A 20,700-nucleotide genomic window follows, 5' to 3' on the forward strand; every position below is an offset into this window, starting at 1 on the left:
AGACAATTAAGTTAAACAACTTAGGAGAACTCTGTGCAATTAAACGTGAACTAAAAAAATTAAGTAATCAATTGCTGAGGCAGAAGTCCAGAGGTAAATAAAGTACAGTCTTCACAGACAGATTTTTCTGGAAGGTTTAAGATGTTGTATCTACCTTCTCTCACTGGAGTGCTTCATAATTCTTTATCCATATGTAAAGCTGTATGGTGAATAATATTTCCTATGAGCGTTTGGAGTCTGCTTTCTCTGTATCCCAGACCTTTGCTAACATGATGTACAGGTGATCACAAATGCTATACCTATCCTGTTCTAATGATAAGCTTGCATTTCTAATTCAAGTGTAACCTAGCTTCATCTAATAAATGATGGAATATTCCTTTTTTAGGTCCGTAAAATCATCCGTGTCTGCAAAGGAATATTGGAATATCTGACTGTGGCGGAAGTAGTAGAGACTATGGAGGATTTGGTGACATACACAAAGAATCTAGGGCCAGGTTTGATTTGCTGCAGTCTATCGTAAACATTCGAAGTGTAGTCTTTTCCACTATCTTTTCTACCCCACACACCTTATTCACCTTAACCAAGCTTTGAGCATTTGGATAATGATAGAGCATTTGCTTTGAAAGTGTCTGTTTAAACTAGAGCGTGACTGATTACTATTTTGTGATTGACATTCTTTCTTAAGAATAAAGAATAGTCGGGACGCTGGTAAATGGCACACACTATACAGGTGATATGTACTCTAATTTTCTACACTGTTATGTGAGGGAAGTAAGCATGCATTAGTTAGAATAAAACAAACAAAAAAAAAAGAAACTTGTGTAATTAAGCACTCACAGCTATGAAGTTAATTAAGATGCTAAAATGTCTGTGCTAACTGAGATGGTTAGGGCTAATAGGAATTACTTGGAGTAGTAGAAGCACCATGTCATAGATTAACATATTAATGAGGTTGCAGAAATAGCTGTCTTGCAGTGTAATGCAAAAGTCCAGCTGTTAACATAATTCTTTTCCTTCATTATTTGATGCTCCTTCACTGCTTGTTATTTCCCTGTGCTAACTCGCACTCTTTTACTGGTGGAAATAAATGACTGGTAAGTGAAGCACTGGGTTGCTATGGAGGAAACCTACCATCAAGCTCTGTCATCCACTATTCCAAATGCTTTGATTCCAGCAAGCATGAAGTAGTTTAACAAAAGTATTCTACAAAAAGTAGGTGTTGTGCTAGGAATATAGGAAGATGTTGCAGTGAAGTTACACTGAACTGAAGAATGCTTATAAAGAAGCTATTTATACATATAAATAAGAATATGTATGTAGTGTAAGGATAGCTAGTTCAAAAATGAAATTGGATGCTAACAGACCAGTAGCTCTAATGTCAGAGTACGTTTGTCATCCTTGGTGTACTTGAAAATTATGCTGTTTTTATTGAACATAAGTATATACTTTACTCTGTTTCTAGATGTGAAAAACTTTAATTTTCATATGAAGGTATAGCGTTCTTTAAATTTCTGTAATGTCCCAAGAGAAATTACCTTCAGCTAAGTAGATTTTTGCTTTCTTATGAACAGGAAAAGATCAAGCAAAACAGATAATCTTCTTTCTGTGAAATTAGTTATTTTACGCTTATAATTTCTCTGTGGTCATTATCTTCCATGTCATTAAAATGGAGGTTTCCCTAAACTTTGATTTATTTTATTTGGCTTAGTCAGAAGCCTTTGGGATTTCTCACTAACTTCAGACATAACTTGCTGTTTTGGTTGTATGATGGAGGTAATAGGTGTTAGACAACTGTCTGATTTCTTAGAACTAATCTTGTCTAAATTTGTACTGTTAAACAGATACACAGTTAATCTTGTGCTTCTGGCATGCTCTAAATATGTGCTACTTAACACCTACAGCCCATGTCCACAAAACTTTTTATGCCAGTAGTCCTTGTTGCCTTCAGTTATATCACTGGGCATCTGACCTTACTGTCAATATGAGAACTGTATAAATAATGGGATCATAGAATCATAGAATGATTTAGGTTGGAATGGAACCAGCAAAAATCATCCACTCCAATACCTCCTGCCATGAGCAAGGATATCTTTCCACTAGATCAACCAAGTGCTTACAGGTTTTGTGGTGGAAGTAGAGTGGAGTCTTTAGGTGTCTTCTGTCATTTGAACAAAAACGTGGTTCTGCACAATTTATCCACTCTGTGCTGGCAGTGTGGTGGTTCTGTTACTATTTAGCATTGGCATTAAAGCTCATGTAACCATTGTTATATAAAGATGCTTAAGATGCTAACTAGCAGATTATTTCAGCCACACAGTGTGTAAATTTCTGCCAACTTTGTGCCCTGTTAAGGGGGAGAGGGTGGGACCATAACAGTACCAATTTAAAGCAGTTTAAATTTTTATGGAGCTGTGTCTGAAGTTTCCACATGTGCTGTGTGGTAAACCTTGCAAGTCTTAGCTCTTAGATTTGTGCTAGAATAAATTTAATTCTTTGCACAGTTCTAGAGCACTGAAATATTTCCAGCAGAACTGAAGTAGAAATAAATACAATTCTTGAGCTCTGCTAGAACTTAAAGACAAAAACTTTGAAGGCAAAACAAACAAAAAAAACACCAGATGTTTCCTTTTCCTGACATTAACTCTTAAATCTTTGATCAAATCCTAACAGAAAATGAGGAGGAAAAAAACACAAACCCACAAACCACCAAGCCTGCAAATTGGCTTCCAGAGTTCATGGGGTGACTTAATGTCTGAAACTGGTTACTCGGGGTATTATTTTCATATTTTATTGCTGGTATTTTAAATCTAGAGTTTTGAGACTTCCATTCTTCCTTGAATAGTGGCTAGGTTTTGAATCAATGACTTTGAAGCACCTGGAATGCAATTTAAATAATGACTTCTAATATAGAGAAATGTTTTAAATGTAGTTGCTGTTACGCATTACACTTTGTTCTTGTTTAGAAAGCCTAACTATTGCGAATTAAACTTAATGCTGCATTTCTGACTGTTTAATTGCTTTAATCTTTTAGGAATGACAAAGATGGCGAAAATGATTGATGAAAGACAACAGGAGTTAACTCATCAGGAACATAGAGTTATGCTGGTAAACTCCATGAATACAGTGAAGGAGCTATTGCCAGTACTTATTTCAGGTATTTTTTTGCTTTAATTTTTAATATCACTCTGAATCAGTATCTATGCTGAATTGTAATTACATTGTTTTATGTTGGCTAAAAAATATCAGCATTGACACTGCTTCTGTACCAATGGCAAATAACTACACGATACATTTGATTTTTTTGAATGGCAGTTTGCTTTCTTGATTTTAAGTATTTAATCGTTGTTTAGCATATATCCCTAAGAGGCTGTGCATTAATATAATCTTGTAAGAACAGTTTTGGTTAAAAGGCTTGGTGTAATGGAGTAGCTCAGTTGTAGTAAGAGATAACTGCTGTTTTGAAACCTTCACTTTGGACTGCTGTAGTGTTACTGGCTCTGGTGTACCAAGATCTTTTGCAAGGACATAACAGCCTGTTGGCATCACCGTTTCCTTTTATGTGGGTGCCCTGCCAGTATCTCACTGTGCCGAGCCAAGTATAGGCAGGCACAAGAGTTGTCTGCTTCTTAGGGCAGCCTGGGTGGAAAGAGCAGTGAAATGCACGCAGGTGTAATGTGGTCCAGACCAAGTTTTGCGCCGTGGTGGTTTCTTAAACAGAACAATCATCTCCCTTTAACCTATTCAGATTTTTTGCTTGCTTAATAACTGTATACAGAATATCCTTCTGCTGTATTTCTCTGGCTCGTCTTTGGCATGTTATGATAATGGGGAGGAACAAAAAATGCAAATAAAATACATGGTTTAGCAGTAAACTTAAAAATTGGGCGAACACTGTTTTTTGTTTGGGTGAGGAAGTGTGCACAGACTCTGTTGCCAGGGTATCAAGGGATGTGAACTTGCCTTTATTTTCCTGGCTATACTGCGGAATAGATCTGCATCATAGAACAGTTCTTCTAAATATATCACATTGCTTTCCCTCCATCCCTTCTGCAAAGATAATGAGTGTAATGTTAGTATTGCACGTGTGCATAAGGTTTATTTCTGTCTCAGAATAGAGATATTGTGGACATCTGTTAAATAATGGCTTCAAATGCTGTTTGCCATCCCAAAGGCTGGTGGCTAATGGTATTAATGGAGTGCATTTCACAGAATCACAGAATCACAGAATCGTCTAGGTTGGAAGAGACCTCCAAGATCATCTAGTCCAACCTCTGCCCTAACACTAACAAGTCCTCCACTAAACCATATCACTAAGGGCTACATCTAAACGTCTTTTAAAAACCTCCAGGGGTGGCGACTCAACCACCTCCCTGGGCAGCCCATTCCAATGTCTAACAACCCTTTTAGTAAAGAAGTTCTTCCTAACATCCAACCTAAACCTCCCCTGGCGCAACTTTCGCCCATTCCCCCTCATCCTGTCACCAGGCACGTGGGAGAATAGACCAACCCCCACCTCTCTACAGCCTCCTTTAAGGTACCTACAGAGAGCGATGAGGTCTCCCCTGAGCCTCCTCTTCTCCAGGCTAAACAACCCCAGCTCCCTCAGCCGCTCCTCGTAAGACTTGTTCTCCAGACCCCACACCAGCTTCGTTGCCCTTCTCTGGACTCTCTCGAGCACGTCCATGTCCTTCTTGTAGCGAGGGGCCCAAAACTGGACACAGTACTCAAGGTGCGGCCTCACCAGAGCCGAGTACAGGGGGACAATCACCTCCCTGATTTGACACTTGTCTGTGTGAGGAACTGTGAACTGGATAAAGTGAGACAGTTGTAATAAGGTTAAAAAAAATAATTAATTGCAAGTTAATATAAAATTAAGTTCCAGTGGTATTTTCTGGATCTCACTGCACTGACAAAACACTGTCAGCTGTAGCAGCAAGGCACTGATGGCATTGTGTGCAGAATGTACTACTAACCAGGTTTGAACTCTTACCACATGCCAAAGCCAGTGTTTCTATGTCTGACAGTCTTCTTAATTGGAAATTAGGAATGTGGTTGGTACAAGAGTAGTATTGCTATGTCAGTCTACTTAACTGGTTTCAGAGCTAAAACCTGTACAGTAATGTTAAAAATGCTGTTAGATGTAGACTTAATGATTTAAAAAAAACAACAAGCAAGACAAAAAGCTCCAAGAAGCACAGTTGATCAAAACTACAATCTGTTTAGATAAACTGTTCCATAAAAAAAAAAAAATTAAAAAGGAAAAAGCACTATCTCTGCATTAATGCAATAGTATTCAGGGTTACCATGAATATTGATTGTATCTTACATGTAGCTTTTTCTAATCTATGGTATTTTTACAGCTATGAAAATTTTTGTAACCACGAAAAACTCTAAAAGCCAGGGAATAGAAGAGGCCTTGAAAAATCGCAATTTCACAGTAGAGAAAATGAGTGCTGAGATAAATGAAATAATCCGTGTATTACAACTCACTTCCTGGGATGAAGATGCCTGGGCCAGCAAGGTATGTTTCACATTTATGTTTGGATATAGAAGTCTAACTCTTGTGTTGTAGACTTACTTGTGAGTATGAGACTGTTGAAATGTGCATTTGTCCATCAGTTTTGCAATACTGTAATAGCATTAAGTAATCTCTTCAAGGTTGAACAACATCTCCACAGATGATTGTTTTAATGTGTTTTTCAAACCTAGCTTTCTTTCTCAACAAGCTAGATTGAAGGACTGTTATTTGAAGGTGGCCCAGTGGTTACTGGAGCTGAATGGTTGCACAGAGGACTTAAATTTGTTCACACCTTAGTTCTGATGTGTAATATGTCATCCTGGAATACAATGTATTCCTCTCCATTTTTTTTTGTTTGCTACGTATAGTTAACTTGCATCATATTTGACTGATGGAAATTAGGTGTAAAAAGTATTGTTCTATGCCTTAAACTGGTCCTGTAGCTATGCATCCATAAGTGAGATTGTGTGATTCTTTTTTTTTTCCTCACTTTCTACTAAAAGAGCTAGACTGTTGTCATATTTCTTGTGCAAAAGGCCTGAAGTTAGGGAAGCTTTAGTCAATTTTTGGGATACCTTCTTGAACACCAACACCCCACCCCATCCCTGCCCCATTTTTAGTCTGGGTATGGAAGTAAATTTCAAGTGTTTGGATTGTCTGAAAAAGGACAATGCTATTCTGAGCAGCCTTTCTGTGAAGATGGCATGTGGGCAGAATTGGTTCTTTACAATTCAGTGTTAAACCGTGTAAGTGACTTTAACCAATTACCTGGAGAGTTTAGGCAGTGCTCTTAGATGTTACTCAATGCAGATATTGAAATATGCATCAGTCTGTAAAGCTGTTTGATGGCCAGCATCATAAAAGTGTTATTGTGGACTTACAGATAGATGTAGCTACACAACTGATATTCCTTTTTTTTTGTTTTTAAAGTGTCTTAAGGTAAATCGCTGAAATAAACTTTTTTAAGGGTTAGTGCTACAAGCAACAAGTAATTGGAAATTTATTTAAAGAAAATACTGAGACACAAAGCCAGACTTATTAACAAATAAAATCTCTTGCAGAAAATCTAACCGATGTAATCTAGACATTAAATTCACTTTGGCCTATATTGTTTGACACTTGGCCCTTAGTTTGCCTTTTGAGTTATTTTGTCACTATCACTTCCTTATTATGACTACTTTATGCATCTTTGTTTTTGTTCTCCTGTTTCTTACCCCTTTCTCACCTTTAGAAGGTAAGCTTTCTTCCACACCCTACACCTCTACCTTGCACTAAAACAAAACAAGCATGTATGTGGGATTTTGTGCTGTGTGCAGACTTGTGCTGTGCGACTTTTTATTTGTGTGCCAGCTGTAACACCATACTTACGTATATACACATTGAAGTTTTAAATGACTCTTAATAGCCCAAAGAGTAGAACTGGCTGTCCCAAAGAGAATGGTAATGGCAAGCTGAACTGCACTGGGACGATCTTTCTGAGTCTGATTAGAGCTAGCCCAGGATTTTAGAGCACATTCATGTGGAATGCTTTTGTGTTAATCTGTGTTACTAGCATCTGTAGTTATAAATAAAGGGTCCAGTTATGCAGGATCAAGCTTTCTGCATGTCCAGAAAGCTTTATTAAATTGGGGATTTTGTCCATTTGTCCATTCCTTAGTTTTTCAGTAGTAGCTTTCCTTCATTCAGTTCAGATGGTTCATATTCTTCAGATCTAGGCTTAAAACTTCGATTTTGTATGTATATTTTTTAATTAAGCTTTATTTTTGGATTTAAGCATTCCTGCATTGTATGAAATACAAGTACAGTTTCATTTAACAGAAGAAATTTGGAAACTTCCATGGTTTAAAAAAAAAAAAGAAAAAAAAGGACTTGCAAAAAGTTGGCAAGCTAGCCTTAGGAAATTCTTACTTGTGTTGCTAACAAGGCAGGTTAAATAAAGGATTTTATTAAGAAAACAGTTGGTGCATTAGCAGTATCTCTAAATGGAAAATGTTGGTCATTATGCATAATTCATGAGTATGTTGTGCGGACAAGTATATTTAAGTATCATTTTGCTTTCTGAGCTGAAAATTTTTTAACTAGTATTTTGGTATTTGAATTAGGGCACATTGGCAATTTGGAACTGTATCACTAGGCATTAACCAAACATGATGACAAAGAATTTGAGCTGAAAAGTTTACTGGGATAAAGAAGCAGGAAGTAGTTTGCTAATGGTGGTGTATTATAGACCATTTCCTTGTATTTATTGTGTATATATGTATTGAACAGTTTGTTTATTGGGAGGGAGAGGAGGAGTTCTTAATTTCTACTTGAGATTACTGTTGCATGTGTTTCATGCTTGGTGATTAAAGGAAAGATCTTTTTCCCATGCTTTTATGGAGCAAAGTAAGGTGTATTTGGGGATGCACAATCTTGAATTTTACTGGTATAGTATATCCTTCTGTTGATTTAGAAAGTTTTTTTTTGTTATTCTTTCTTGAATTGTGTATACATAAAAGTATCACAAAATCTACATAAATATAGTTGAGAAGGAACAAATTTATAGAACTAGAGCTGTAGGCTTTGCCATAAACTATTTTGGTCTTCATACAGACTCTGAAGTGCATGTTACTGTTACTGCATTGCAATAATCTCTGCTTGCAGAAAAACAGGATTTTATAAAAACAGTATGCTGATTTACAGTTGAAATAGTGAGAAAATACTGATCTCTGACAAAACCTTAAAAGATAAAAAACCCTGCATGTATTTCTTCTGTTCATAGTTTTGTTCCAATTTTTCCTCTTTTCATTTTACAGAGCAGTTTAATTTGTATATTCTTAGCTTTTCGTTTTTATAATAAACTTGAAGTAATACTCAATTCATACACTTCCCATTTCCATAGAAGTGGAAGGGGTTGAAACTTTGGTAGCTGAGAAGTATCTAGTATCATGTGGGATTGAACCCTGGATGGTGAATAAGCTATCTGTTCTGCCAAAAGCTTGGCTTTGCATATTTTCTTCAAAATTCCCTTCATATGATCTTTGTGTTGGGTGCTGTGGTCCCAGCAGATTTTGGTTGTTTACAGTTGTTTCTAGTTCTAAATGAAGGGCAGGTAGGACCTCAATTTCATTTGAAAAACACATGTACATGCAGACTCCTGACACGTGTACAAGCCACATGTCGCAGCATGCGTGAGCACGCCTAACACCTTCAGACGTGTATAAGAGCCACACGTGTGAACATGTGCTAACACACCAAATGCCTCCAGACATGTATGCAAGCCACATGTATGAACACGCCAAGCACATCCAGATGCGTGTACAAGCTATACAGCTCAACACACATTGCTTAGGTAGTGCTAGCAGTCACAAAATCATGTGTAAAAGATGAAACACCCTTAATTTTATCCCTTGATAAGAGATTTAGATTGAGAGACTTCTTAGACTTCTTTATCATTTTGATGTAACTGCAACTCAGCAGGCAACTGAGGCAACACAAAAGGCTGCTTTAGTAAAGAGGGGAGGAGTTTCTGCCCCTCCCATTATCCCAATGCTGTCCTTTCCCAGTCATCCCACACCTAACATCTCATCAACGTGCTAAGCAACATCTATTGCCTTTTTAAAAATTCAGTTAATCCTTTGTTTCAAATTATGTATGGGTAGACAGGCCTGCAGTAGACCATTCATTCCAAGCTAAAGTTACTCTAGTCCATACCTAAAACAACAGAAAACTATCACCTACCATCACAGCTGGTGAGGTTGTTTTTTTTGCATTCATTTCAGTTTTTAAATTACTATATGATTATTTACTTAACTCTTGTATATTAAATGCACAAATCTCAAGCTATAGAGAAGATAACTTTTAAAAGATTGTCCCCCCCCTTCCAACCCTAGATGCGTGTCTTATCCTTTGGATGTTGTCAAATAGGTCCTGACCTAAGCTCTGAGACCCAATTTCTAGGTTTGAGAACCAGTCTTCCAGGTGAAAATAGTTCTGTTTTTGGTGCACTCTCTTGGGTTGTGAATCTAGAGCCCTTAAAAATATCCAGCTGTGTTGAATGACCTTTAGAAAGTTAGTTGAGTTGTATTATAATACTCTACAAGTAGCTGTCAGACGGACATGCCTGAATAAAACAAGCTTAAATGCCAAAATGTCCCCAGTGATATATCTTCGGGACTAAGAGTGCAGAATGAACTGCTCCACAAAAATGTGGCAGTTTTTTAGTATTGTCAAGAGTATCACATGTTGTACCAGATAGTGGTCTTAGATGCTTGGAGCAGGCTCTTCTCTGTAGGAGCTGGGCATGGGTAGTCCAATTCAGCTAACAGCACAAGGGACAGGCTTTTTTTGATGATCTGTATACTAATCATGGGATGCTAGATGCATTTCAAATTATTTCCATTACATGTTTGGTAGAAAGCTATTTGGGCTTTTTCCCAACTTCTTACTTAAGGTGCTGCGTACTGTGTCTGTTTGTATAGGATAGAAAACTTCTGGCCTCCAGTGGAGAGGTGATGCATGAACAATTAACAGAGTATGCAGGGAGATAAGAACTGAGTGGTTTTATCTTCTCTAGTCAAAGACGTGCTGGAAAATAGCAACATAATAGTCAAAGCAGCAGCTTCTTTGCTCCTGATAGAGAAGTTCTGAGTTTAAAACAACGACATGTAAACAAATGTTTAAGTCTCTAAAGACAGTAAAATCCATATTTGAGATTTCTAGGAATTAACTGGCAGTCTGTTTTTCTGCAGACAGCAGCTATTGGACTTTAAGCTGCAGAACAGGTGAAAATTGCAGATATGCAGCCTCTTGTACAGAAAGTAGCAAAATTCACTGGCTGATTTCCATTTTTAAAAGGCTGACTCTAATCTTCATGCTCTGATGTACACTAAGGAAAAAAATGGAACTAACTCTTAAGATGTGTGCTTATTAGAGCTTATTTAGAAATTAAAACACTAGTAAATAAAGGAATAGAGAAATCACTAAACTTGCATGCGTATTTTCTGCATTTTGAGTGAAATCAAAATGTCTGTCTTACTTGGAAAGAAGTGATTATGAACTGCTAGTCTGAAAATGGGTTTTGAGCTGCTTACATGGGTGTGTTTCTGTAAGTAGGCTGTGCTTTATACAACTTCTGTCTGCTTTGATTGTGTTGACTTCTTGTGCTTTGATTTTTTGAAAATCATTACGATGGTTTCTCTTTTGCAAAGGACACTGAAGCCATGAAAAGAGCTTTAGCCTTAATAGATTCAAAGATGAACCAGGCAAAAGGTTGGCTGAGAGATCCAAATGCACCTCCAGGTAATATTCAAAAACAAGTGCAAAATATTTTGATTTGTAAAGGTTTGAATAGCTGTTAAGCATTAATAAACTATGCATAGTGGATCATTCTAAAGAAACCAGTAGATAGTGTTTTTTTTAGATACTGGAGATCTACCAAGTTATGTTTAATGTCCTGGAAATCTTTGCCTGTTTTAAGTTGTCCAAATGTATTCTGTATAACATACACATTTTTTTCTTTGCATTCCACTAGTAAAAACATAAATACATGAATTACATTGAGCAGTATTTAACTGCAGTAGTTCCTAATACTGTACTTTCCTCATTCTGTACTTTCAAGTTTGTATAACTTTAGTTTTATCTAATAACAGACTCTCAGTATTTTTCTTTCAGTCTTGACAGAAAATGCTTAGCATGAAAAACTGCAATAAATACTATAACTACAGTCAGCTTTATTTATATAAAGGTTTTTCCTTAGTATGCATCTTTAAAACAAATAAAACCAGGTGGAGGCCAGTTCCATTTGGATTTTGGGAGACCTTATCTCTGAAACACTTTGTCTGAAACTGAAGCCAAAATAATACAGTTGTAAAAGCTGGAAGTGAATTATTCATGTCTGTGGAGCTGCTGCTTATACCTCATTCCCTTTACCACACTCAATGCCAGAAACCTCAGTTATTTGAAAGTCTTCTGTCATTTATGTTGACAGTTAATGGAATACAACATTAACTGTTCAGTAGCTAAAGACAAATGCAAATATAATTGTAGAACTTGCTGCAAGTCAGACTTATTACCCTGAACTAACCCCGTAATATTTTGATCTTCTGAGTGGTCCTTATGGCAGGACTTCTGAGCCAATTCCAGTGTAATAATTTAATGGAGGAACCAAAGGTGCCATTATCCATGCTAGAGGATGGAACCATGGCTGAATTGCAAGGACAGGGATGCTATTCTTGCATCTTCTTTTCCCAAAATGAAATCAGATTTAAAACTGTGTTAAGTTAAGGCTACATGAATCTTTCCATCCTGAATCTCTTCAGCCTGAATACATTACAAATTGTATAAATTTTTTCTTACAGAAATCAAGCTATGATAACAGAATGATTAAATTACTTGAAATACATGGCACATGATGCACATTATTAAGATTATGCTGTGTTATTTCAGAAATATCCTCTCATTATTCCAGTTGGCGTATATCTCATAGTTTTTGATAAATATATTTTGATGACTGAGCATAGTGCAATTAGTGTGGTGGGACACCATGAAAGTAGGAGTTTATTCATAGGTAGCAAGGGAAGTGTTGTTTGATGTTTTACTAACTGACTGTACATCTTAGGGGATGCTGGTGAGCAAGCAATAAGACAGATCCTTGATGAAGCTGGAAAAGCAGGAGAATTGTGTGCAGGCAAAGAACGCAGAGAGATTCTGGGAACATGCAAAACTCTGGGCCAGATGACTGATCAACTAGCTGATCTCCGAGCTAGGTAAATCTATTTCTTTTAATGGACAATTTTCTAGTGTTACTAAAACAGTTATTCTGAACTTGGAGTTGCATTGTTTCTTCACACATTGGAGAGGAGGACTGTTCATGCAGTACATTTTTCAGCAGCTCATCAGTGTAGTAAATACTTAAGTCAGAGTGTTATAATGTCAGTTTATTTTTGTTGTGATGCTCACTGCCCCTCCGCCCCCCAAAAAAGAAAAGCAAAACAGAACCCATGCAGAAACTCCAGAAAGTCATTCATAGGGATCCATTAGCTAGACATAATGGTTTCATGGTATAATATCTTCTCCTAGTACTTAATGCATCTTTCAAATTGTCAGAAAAAGCAATAGGGGTTGAGTTTTTCATTCTTTAAGAAAAGAAACAGCCTTTAGGTAAAACAAGTGACTCTTCTGACTTAGACCTAGTAAAATGCAGGGAGAGGGCAAATGCAAATTATTCTGAATAACTGTTATGAGTTAGCTAAGAACGTATTTCCTGCCATTACTTGAAATCCATAGACTGCCAGGCTCTCAAGTGTCGCAATGGTATGTACACAGGCTTGAAATATTTCTATATAACTTATTTCCATATGAAGAGTTGTTAGTTTGATATACAAAGGCTAAAAAGGCCAAAATTCACAAGTACTAGTTATGCTGTCATTAAAATGATATAAATTATGTATATTAGCTATAACAGTGGTAGTGGATGAGCAGCTGGTTTTGGTTTGGCTTCACATGGATTCCCAGCTGCATGACCTGGAGAATGTAAGGGCTTTGTACCAGTTTTTGCACATGTTGGAGAGGAGCATGAAGTTGGGAAGGTCAACACGCTTAAAGTTTTCCAGTAGTCAGGTGTTCTGGAATGAAGCATGAGATTTTTTTTTTAAACTACCATATTGAAGTAATTTTTCTATCCAACTTTAAACTTCTTAGCATTTCAGAAAAAACTGTGGTAGTGCTGCAAAGTGTTTTCTACAGTCCTGTTAATTTGTATAGTTCAGAGACTTTTCTCCATTTTAAGAAATCTTACCAATAGCCCATAACCTTTATCTACTCTGTCAACATAATTGAGGCAACTAAAACATCTTCTTTTCACTTATTGGCTTCGCTTCATAATGTGAGGTATACCCTCCCATAAGGCCCAACTGACTGTTGCAGCAATCTGTGAATGAGTAGATAATAGGTCTTGTCCTGGGTAGTTAAAATGAACTGTGTCCTCGATTAGCCTTACTTTGTGATAGAAGAAAAGTTCTTCTGAGGTTGCTAAATGTAAATTTTTAGGAAGGGAGAAATATGCTCTAAATATACTCTTAGAACATAACAAGAACAGTTAAAAACAGTTAAAGACTCCTCAGTTATTTTTGCTTTCCAAGGAAAAATATACTCTTATTTAATACTGTAACTCTTGCAATAATTGCTGGGAATGCTCATAAACTGTTTTTGTTGTCTTTTCATTAGAGAAGGGCTTTGTTCAATCCTGAGCTGAATTTGTGATGTTCTTTTCCTCTTGGGCAGAGGACAGGGTGCTACGCCAATGGCTATGCAGAAAGCGCAGCAGGTGTCGCAAGGCCTGGATATGCTCATTGCAAAAGTGGAGAATGCAGCCCGGAAATTGGAGGCCATGACAAACTCTAAGCAGGCTATTGCTAAGAAGATTGATGCTGCTCAGGTACCACCAATAATTTAATAATTGCTTCAGAAAATTGTTATATTACAGTATTGATTCTTCTTGTATCTTTTGATTCTGTTTTATTTTCACTTATACGCAACTTCTTTCTATTAAGAATTGGCTTGCAGATCCTAATGGGGGCAGTGAAGGAGAAGAACATATTCGGGGAATTATGGCTGAAGCAAGGAAAGTTGCAGAACTATGTGAGGAGCCTAAAGAAAGAGATGATATCCTTCGTTCCTTGGGGGAGATCTCTGCTTTGACAGCTAAGCTGTCTGATCTGCGACGACAGTATGTATTTTTTTGTATCACCATAAATTTATCTGAATGTTTCATTTGCAGTTCGAACTGATGAAATTATTAATCTGAATATAGATGATTCATTTGGGGATATATTTTCCTCCAAGAACTGGAAATGGACATGTTATAATTTCTAGCTTTCATCCTGCATATAATAAAAATAGAATACAAAGAATTGTTCAGTTCTTGGAGAAAGAAAAGTTAACTTTTTTTAACATCCTTTAAAAAATTTCATCTATAAGATATAGTATTCTTTTTAATGCTTCACCTTAATGATTTATATCCTAAAGCCTGACTTATGTGATCTTCCTCCAAAAGAAAATGAGAGTGACTACAATTGTGTATCTATAACATGTTTTTTTTATAATTTTTTTTTTGCTGCCTACGGAACACTTGACAGGCAAACTGAAGCCTTTGCAATACTCAAGCACTTCAAAGGAATGAAATAATGTGAAATTTAAGTTTGTTTATACAGACAAATATCACCGTTTTTCGCTCAGCAGTTTACTACATGGCAGAGTGCAATACCTAGCACTTGAATACTGAGTCAAGTATTTTAATCTCTAACTGTAAACTCTATAATAAAGATAAATATTATGACTTGGAGAAAATCCTGTTACCTTGTGTTCAGTGCTCAGCTGGAAATTATATTTCTATATCAGTTTTGCAAAGGAGATGCTTGAGAATGCAAGTGAGAAACTATTACTGTAAAAATTCTGATCTTTAATCTATGGCCAGTTGCAATATGTAGATAAATATTTTTTCTTTGAAGTTTGACACTTCAAGCTTTTCTTGACGCTTCATTGGCAGTCCTAACGTACTGTTTTCTGGTTTATGAATAGCCTTGGGTCTGTTGCTACTTACTTTTGTACTTGCAATCTGATGTTATTGCAGGTGTTCATAAGATGGCCATAGGTATGGGAAATCAAACTGATGAGTGACAATGCCATACCTTCCCCTGCCTCAGTGCTGTGTTGAACATAAGTAATATCTAGGTGCCAAAGCAGCGAAATGAGGTGGGGATTTATGGATGACAGATCTGCATTATTTGTTCTGAGATTCAAGTCTGAAATCTTACTTTATTTAAAAGATGAAGTACCTCTCTTGTCTTCTTTTTCCTACAGAATTCGAGAGTAGCTGTAAAAGATCTGCATATTACTATAACTTTGTTTTTCTATTTTTTAAATCCTCAGTGGGAAAGGTGACTCTCCTGAGGCCCGTGCATTGGCGAAGCAAATAGCTACATCACTTCAGAATTTACAGTCCAAAACAAACAGAGCTGTAGCAAATACTAGGCCAGTTAAAGCAGCTGTCCATTTGGAGGGCAAGATTGAGCAAGCTCAAAGGTGGATAGACAATCCTACAGTTGATGATCGGGGAGTAGGTAAGTGTTTCTGCATACTTCTTACCCCACCCCCCCAGTCACAATTTTACAGTTTAACTTAGTAATTTTTATGACTGAACGTACTGCTACTGAGATGCTGAGGATGTGTGGAATTTCTTCATTGATGATGAGATGTGCAGTTCCTGGCTGGTGGTTTATAGCCAAGTCCTGGCTGCAATATTATTGAATGAGGCTGGCCTGTGATTCTCTTGGTTCTGGAAAGAACAATTTTGGCAACGAATGGGAGAATGTGTACTGTAGAACAGACAAACTTTAGAATGCTCCTTGCTCTTTTAATGTCATGCAAATATAGCATCTCATATCTGAATCTCTATATACTCCAGCAAATTGAGTAATTGAGTCCTTCATAAACCTCATCTAAAAATATCACTTCTTGTATGATTTCTGGGTTATCTGAGGAGACTGCTACTTAATCAAATAGAAAAGTGATCTGAGAATCCAAGCATGCTATCAGCAAGCATAAATTATGGCTCAGGAATTGTGTTACCGAGAGCTTATTGTAAAACATCTCTGAATTTTTTTCTTGTTTTCTTCTAATGCTATCTCAAGTAGGAGGATGAAGTTTCTAAACTGTATTCAACAGTTCTGTAGCATCTGATATGGGTGGAAATGCCTTATAAAATGCAGTGTATCTGCAAGACTTTCACATTTAAAGACTTTCACATACCTTTCCTTATGTCTGTCAAGATGATTTCTGTTGTGTGAATAGCGAATGACAGATATGTGAATGAAAAATTTATTGATGTTGATAGCTTGGACACGTGTGAAATCAATTTTACATGCAATATTTTAACAAAATAGTGGAGTTCCATGTGTTTGACTCTTTATGATGAGCAGAAAGTATACCAAATGAAAGTATGCCTTCATAATTTTAGTTGATCTATAACATGGTGAAATCTGAGGTGGTTGTCTTGAGGAAGCACAGAAAATAAGCTTAATTTTTATTATTTTTAATGCAAAATAAACAAAGGGAACTTAAACCTGCTCCCCTACCCCCCCAAAATCTGTAAGTACCTAGTTATTCATGAAGCTTGCGTGTACATACTGGAAGTTTTCTGAAGGAACCAAAGTTTCTCAGTGCTGGATGTGTACTACAGAATACAGAGTTTAATCAATTGTAATAGTAATATGTAATGATAAAAATGTGTGAAAGGATGTAACGTCCCAAAACTGTAATGTTTGTAGGTTAATGAAGAAAAATTCTAGTTGTATATGATGACATTTTTTTCTTTTCAAGGGATTTAAATCCCTTTCCTCGGATTGAGCCTTGGTAGGGTGCTTATAGGTAGGAAAGGTTATATTCAGAATGTCAATCAGGTATGTGCTCTGTTTGATGTAGACAGCACTTGGATTACTTGTATGGTAGCATTGGCTTAAACTGACTGTTCAGTAGGTCTTTAAAGGACTTAATATATGATGACTTCCTTTAAAAAGACTACTATTGTATTACTTGAAAGAACAGAGGAACACGTTGTTAAAAGAACAGGAAGCTTCTGTGAGTGAGTTAAGGACATTGCCCATATTAAAAATGACTTTTTTAACAGAAAGAACTTCAACATGCTGTGAAGGCTTTTTAGGTTTTTATTATTTTTTTCCAGTCCTGGACACTGAACATGCGTTTACCCATGATTTCTGGAACCCCTGTAGAGGGTATTCTGTACTAAAATTTATGTTTTGTACATGGATTTTTCCCCTCTTCATGCTCAGCTTGTTATGACTTGAAGTGACATGGAGAAGAATTGCAGTACTTGGAGTTTGCAAGCAATTTCTATTACAGTCAAGAGATTAGTTATGTAGGGATATCTGACAGCTATAATGGTTAACTTGAGGCCGCCCTAGCTAAAAAAGGATGCATCTCTAGGCCTGAAGTGCTGTAATAGGCAAAAGAAATTGGTGAGGGGTGAATTCCTGTTTGGGTTTGAAGTGCCATTGCTGAGAAACTGCAGAAGATCCTTCTCACCACCCAGAAATGTGTTCTTAAAAACCCAGATATTCTGGAATGTCATTTAGTTCATGGGATGTTTGAATTACACTTTCAAGTTTTGGTTGTCCTGTATGTTAATGTAACATGACTTCTTCCACTGTAGGCCAGGCAGCAATTCGGGGTCTGGTCGCAGAAGGTCGTCGTTTAGCCAATGTCATGATGGGACCTTATCGTCAAGACCTGCTTGCCAAATGTGACCGTGTAGACCAGCTGGCTGCTCAACTTGCTGACCTTGCAGCAAGAGGGGAGGGAGAGTCTCCTCAGGCTAGGGCAATTGCTGCTCAGCTTCAGGACTCGCTGAAGGTAAAAATCTTTTCTTGGACACATGATAATACATGGAAGGGTTTGCACTGCCTTGATAATGGGCTTCTATGTTGGAGGCACCAATAAACAGAGGAACAAAAAAAAATGCAGCCAAACAAGTGGTGGTTTATCTGGGACACGTAAAGCAAGCTTTCTACAATACATCTTGATACCGTGCTTCAGGGATTAATTCTAAATGAGTAATTTAGAAGTAAAAATAAAGAGAAGTCTTACCTTCAATGAAGATAGCATGTTAGCATTGCAAATGTGAGTGTCAAGGTCTCATGATGCCATTCATAGCTTCTGATCCTGCTACAATGAGTGGCGTGTAAGCTTCTTGCATTTCAAATGATGAAAAAGTGATTTACTAAACATGCTTATGAGATTGTTTTATCTTTATAGCTTCCAACATAACAGGCTTTTTTTCTTTATTCTTTGTCAATAAGAGGTTTTCTGGGATTTAAATCCCTGTGAACTTAACGGTTCTGTATCATGTGTTAATAGTTTGTTTTTTTTTGAAGGATCTTAAGGCACGGATGCAAGAAGCAATGACCCAGGAGGTTTCTGATGTTTTTAGTGACACTACAACTCCTATTAAGTTGTTAGCAGTAGCAGCTACTGCGCCTTCTGATACTCCCAATAGAGAAGAGGCAAGTATATGAAAGTGTTTTTTCCCCATGTGAAGCTTCAGTTACTGTTTAGTTATTATTTAGTTATTGTTACAAGAATCACTATTTTGAAAAATGAACTGGTATTTTGAATAAGTATTCTGAACAATGAATCAGTATTTTTTTCACAAGCTTGTAATACATGCTTATTAATTCTGACTGCAAGATGATTGCCATGAAAATCTTTCTGGTCTCTTGGGGACTAAGGATTGTGCTATATATCCCTGGAAACTGTATCATCCCTGACTTCAGTAAATGCTGAAGACTGTTCCCTGTGATGTTCATACCATGTTATCTTCAGCATGCTGATAATTCTAGTGCCAAATCACTGACAGCAGTTAGTGGATTGCATATCTTGACATTGTATAAGATGATTAAAGTTGTCTAATTCATGTCAAGATTAATCAGCATACTTAACCTGTTCTCTTGCTGTATAATGCTTCCCATAATTCAGTGCTTCTGGCCTTGAAGTATCTAAAACTCTCTGCTTGCAAGCTCTGTATGGCTGGTTGATTTGAACATGATCAAAATAATTACCAAGGCCTTGGGAAATTTAACTTTACAACAGGATAGATTTTATCTATGTATTCTGTCCTTGTGTAAATAAGAATGGTGGAAGAATGCATATATTCTTTTTCCAATGTGAAGCTTCAATTTTTAGAGTAAACCCCATATTTTTATTCCAAATGCAGTCACTTCTGGATTCTGGTTTTGAGGATTTATCTCTGTAAGCTAGAACGGTTTCAACTCAGTTGTTAGAACAGTGGTTGGGAATTAATGTACTTTATATCTCAAAGCTATGAAGTGTGATAGTATCTATTGTAGACCAAATGAGTTAGTAGAGAAGAAAGTCCACTAATGTAAAAAGGAAAAAATGAAACTGTTTCAGACCCTTTGTGTCTTGTTGCATCATGTCAGGAGACGTGTTAAGTTCAGATGTTATGAAGGTGTCTCTGGTATGTGACACCTGAAGGAATTTTTTGTTCTGTTTGTGAAGTAAGGCTTTTTAAATATATTTTTCTCTTCTGACAAGTAGGTGTTTGATGAAAGAGCAGCAAACTTCGAAAACCATGCTGCTAGACTGGGAGCAACGGCAGAAAAAGCAGCTGCAGTTGGAACTGCTAATAAAACCACTGTGGAAGGCATTCAGGCAACAGTGAAATCAGCAAGGGAACTTACCCCACAGGTTTGCTTTCTTAGTCTCAAAATGCTGTTATGAGGGTTGGGAGGGACTTCTGTGGAATTTTCCATTTGTTTCTGCTTATCGGAGTAAGATGTTAATAGCAGCAAGGAACATAGCACTGACATTGTGAGAAGAGAAATGGCAAATATTCATGTATATCCTAACGGGTAGGACAAGGTAATTAAATGATGTGTCTTACTCTTCAGCTTTTGGACAGAAGCACCAGTAACTTATCCTTGAAACGGTTACTTGGAGGCTTAATAGAGTAGAGAAAATGCTTCTTTAATGATTTTTTTCCAAATTAAACTTCTATCTAGAACTAGTGAGACTGTCAAAAGTATTGTACATTAGTGCTTTTTTTATCATTAGTAAATGATAAAACACTCGTTGATGCAAAAGCAAGTAAATGAAGTTAGAGAGAATAAATATTTGTACCAACAAATACTAGAAGCATTGTAAATCTTGAAACAGAACTAGAAATTGAACAGAAATTGAACTAGAATTAATGGAGTATTAAAAGTGAGGAGCTTCACATTTATCATGGAGAAACAAATGCATTTTCAGGAATACGTACAATGTATTTATATATTGTTATTTAATAATTAAAAATGTAATAATTAAAAATTATTGTTACTTAATTAAAAACATTTTCCATTGGTAGGTAGTATCAGCTGCTCGAATTCTATTGAGAAATCCTGGAAATCAAGCTGCTTATGAACATTTTGAGACAATGAAAAACCAATGGATTGATAATGTAGAAAAAATGACAGGTAAAGTAAGATTTTTTGTTGAAGGTTATATTTGTGCTTACTTACCCAGTATGGATTTTTTTATCCATTCTATTTGGATTGAAGAGACATGTACAGAAGTAATAACTGAATAAAAAAATATTGTTTAAGAGAAGTGGGAGTGTGCTCTGTGAC

At 36.6% G+C, this 20,700-nt stretch overlaps 1 protein-coding gene across 4 annotated transcripts in view; it reads left to right on the forward strand.

Annotated features, from left to right (window-relative positions):
- VCL (vinculin) overlaps positions 1-20,700 on the forward strand; it is a 64,099-nt gene that overhangs the window by 31,392 nt on the left and 12,007 nt on the right. For all 4 annotated transcript variants that reach the window (XM_083845178.1, XM_083845176.1, XM_083845177.1 and 1 more), the window contains 12 exons: positions 386-494; positions 3,032-3,154; positions 5,361-5,521; positions 10,708-10,798; positions 12,117-12,264; positions 13,781-13,934; positions 14,050-14,225; positions 15,428-15,618; positions 17,727-17,926; positions 18,448-18,576; positions 19,631-19,780; positions 20,439-20,547. In XM_083845178.1, coding sequence (XP_083701304.1) covers positions 386-494; positions 3,032-3,154; positions 5,361-5,521; positions 10,708-10,798; positions 12,117-12,264; positions 13,781-13,934; positions 14,050-14,225; positions 15,428-15,618; positions 17,727-17,926; positions 18,448-18,576; positions 19,631-19,780; positions 20,439-20,547 — 1,741 coding nt within the window. The remainder of the gene's footprint in view (positions 1-385; positions 495-3,031; positions 3,155-5,360; positions 5,522-10,707; positions 10,799-12,116; positions 12,265-13,780; positions 13,935-14,049; positions 14,226-15,427; positions 15,619-17,726; positions 17,927-18,447; positions 18,577-19,630; positions 19,781-20,438; positions 20,548-20,700) is intronic.

The sequence above is a fragment of the Anser anser genome, assembly GCF_964211835.1.
Source record: "Anser anser genome assembly, chromosome: 7".
Classification (NCBI taxonomy): Eukaryota; Metazoa; Chordata; class Aves; order Anseriformes; family Anatidae; genus Anser; species Anser anser.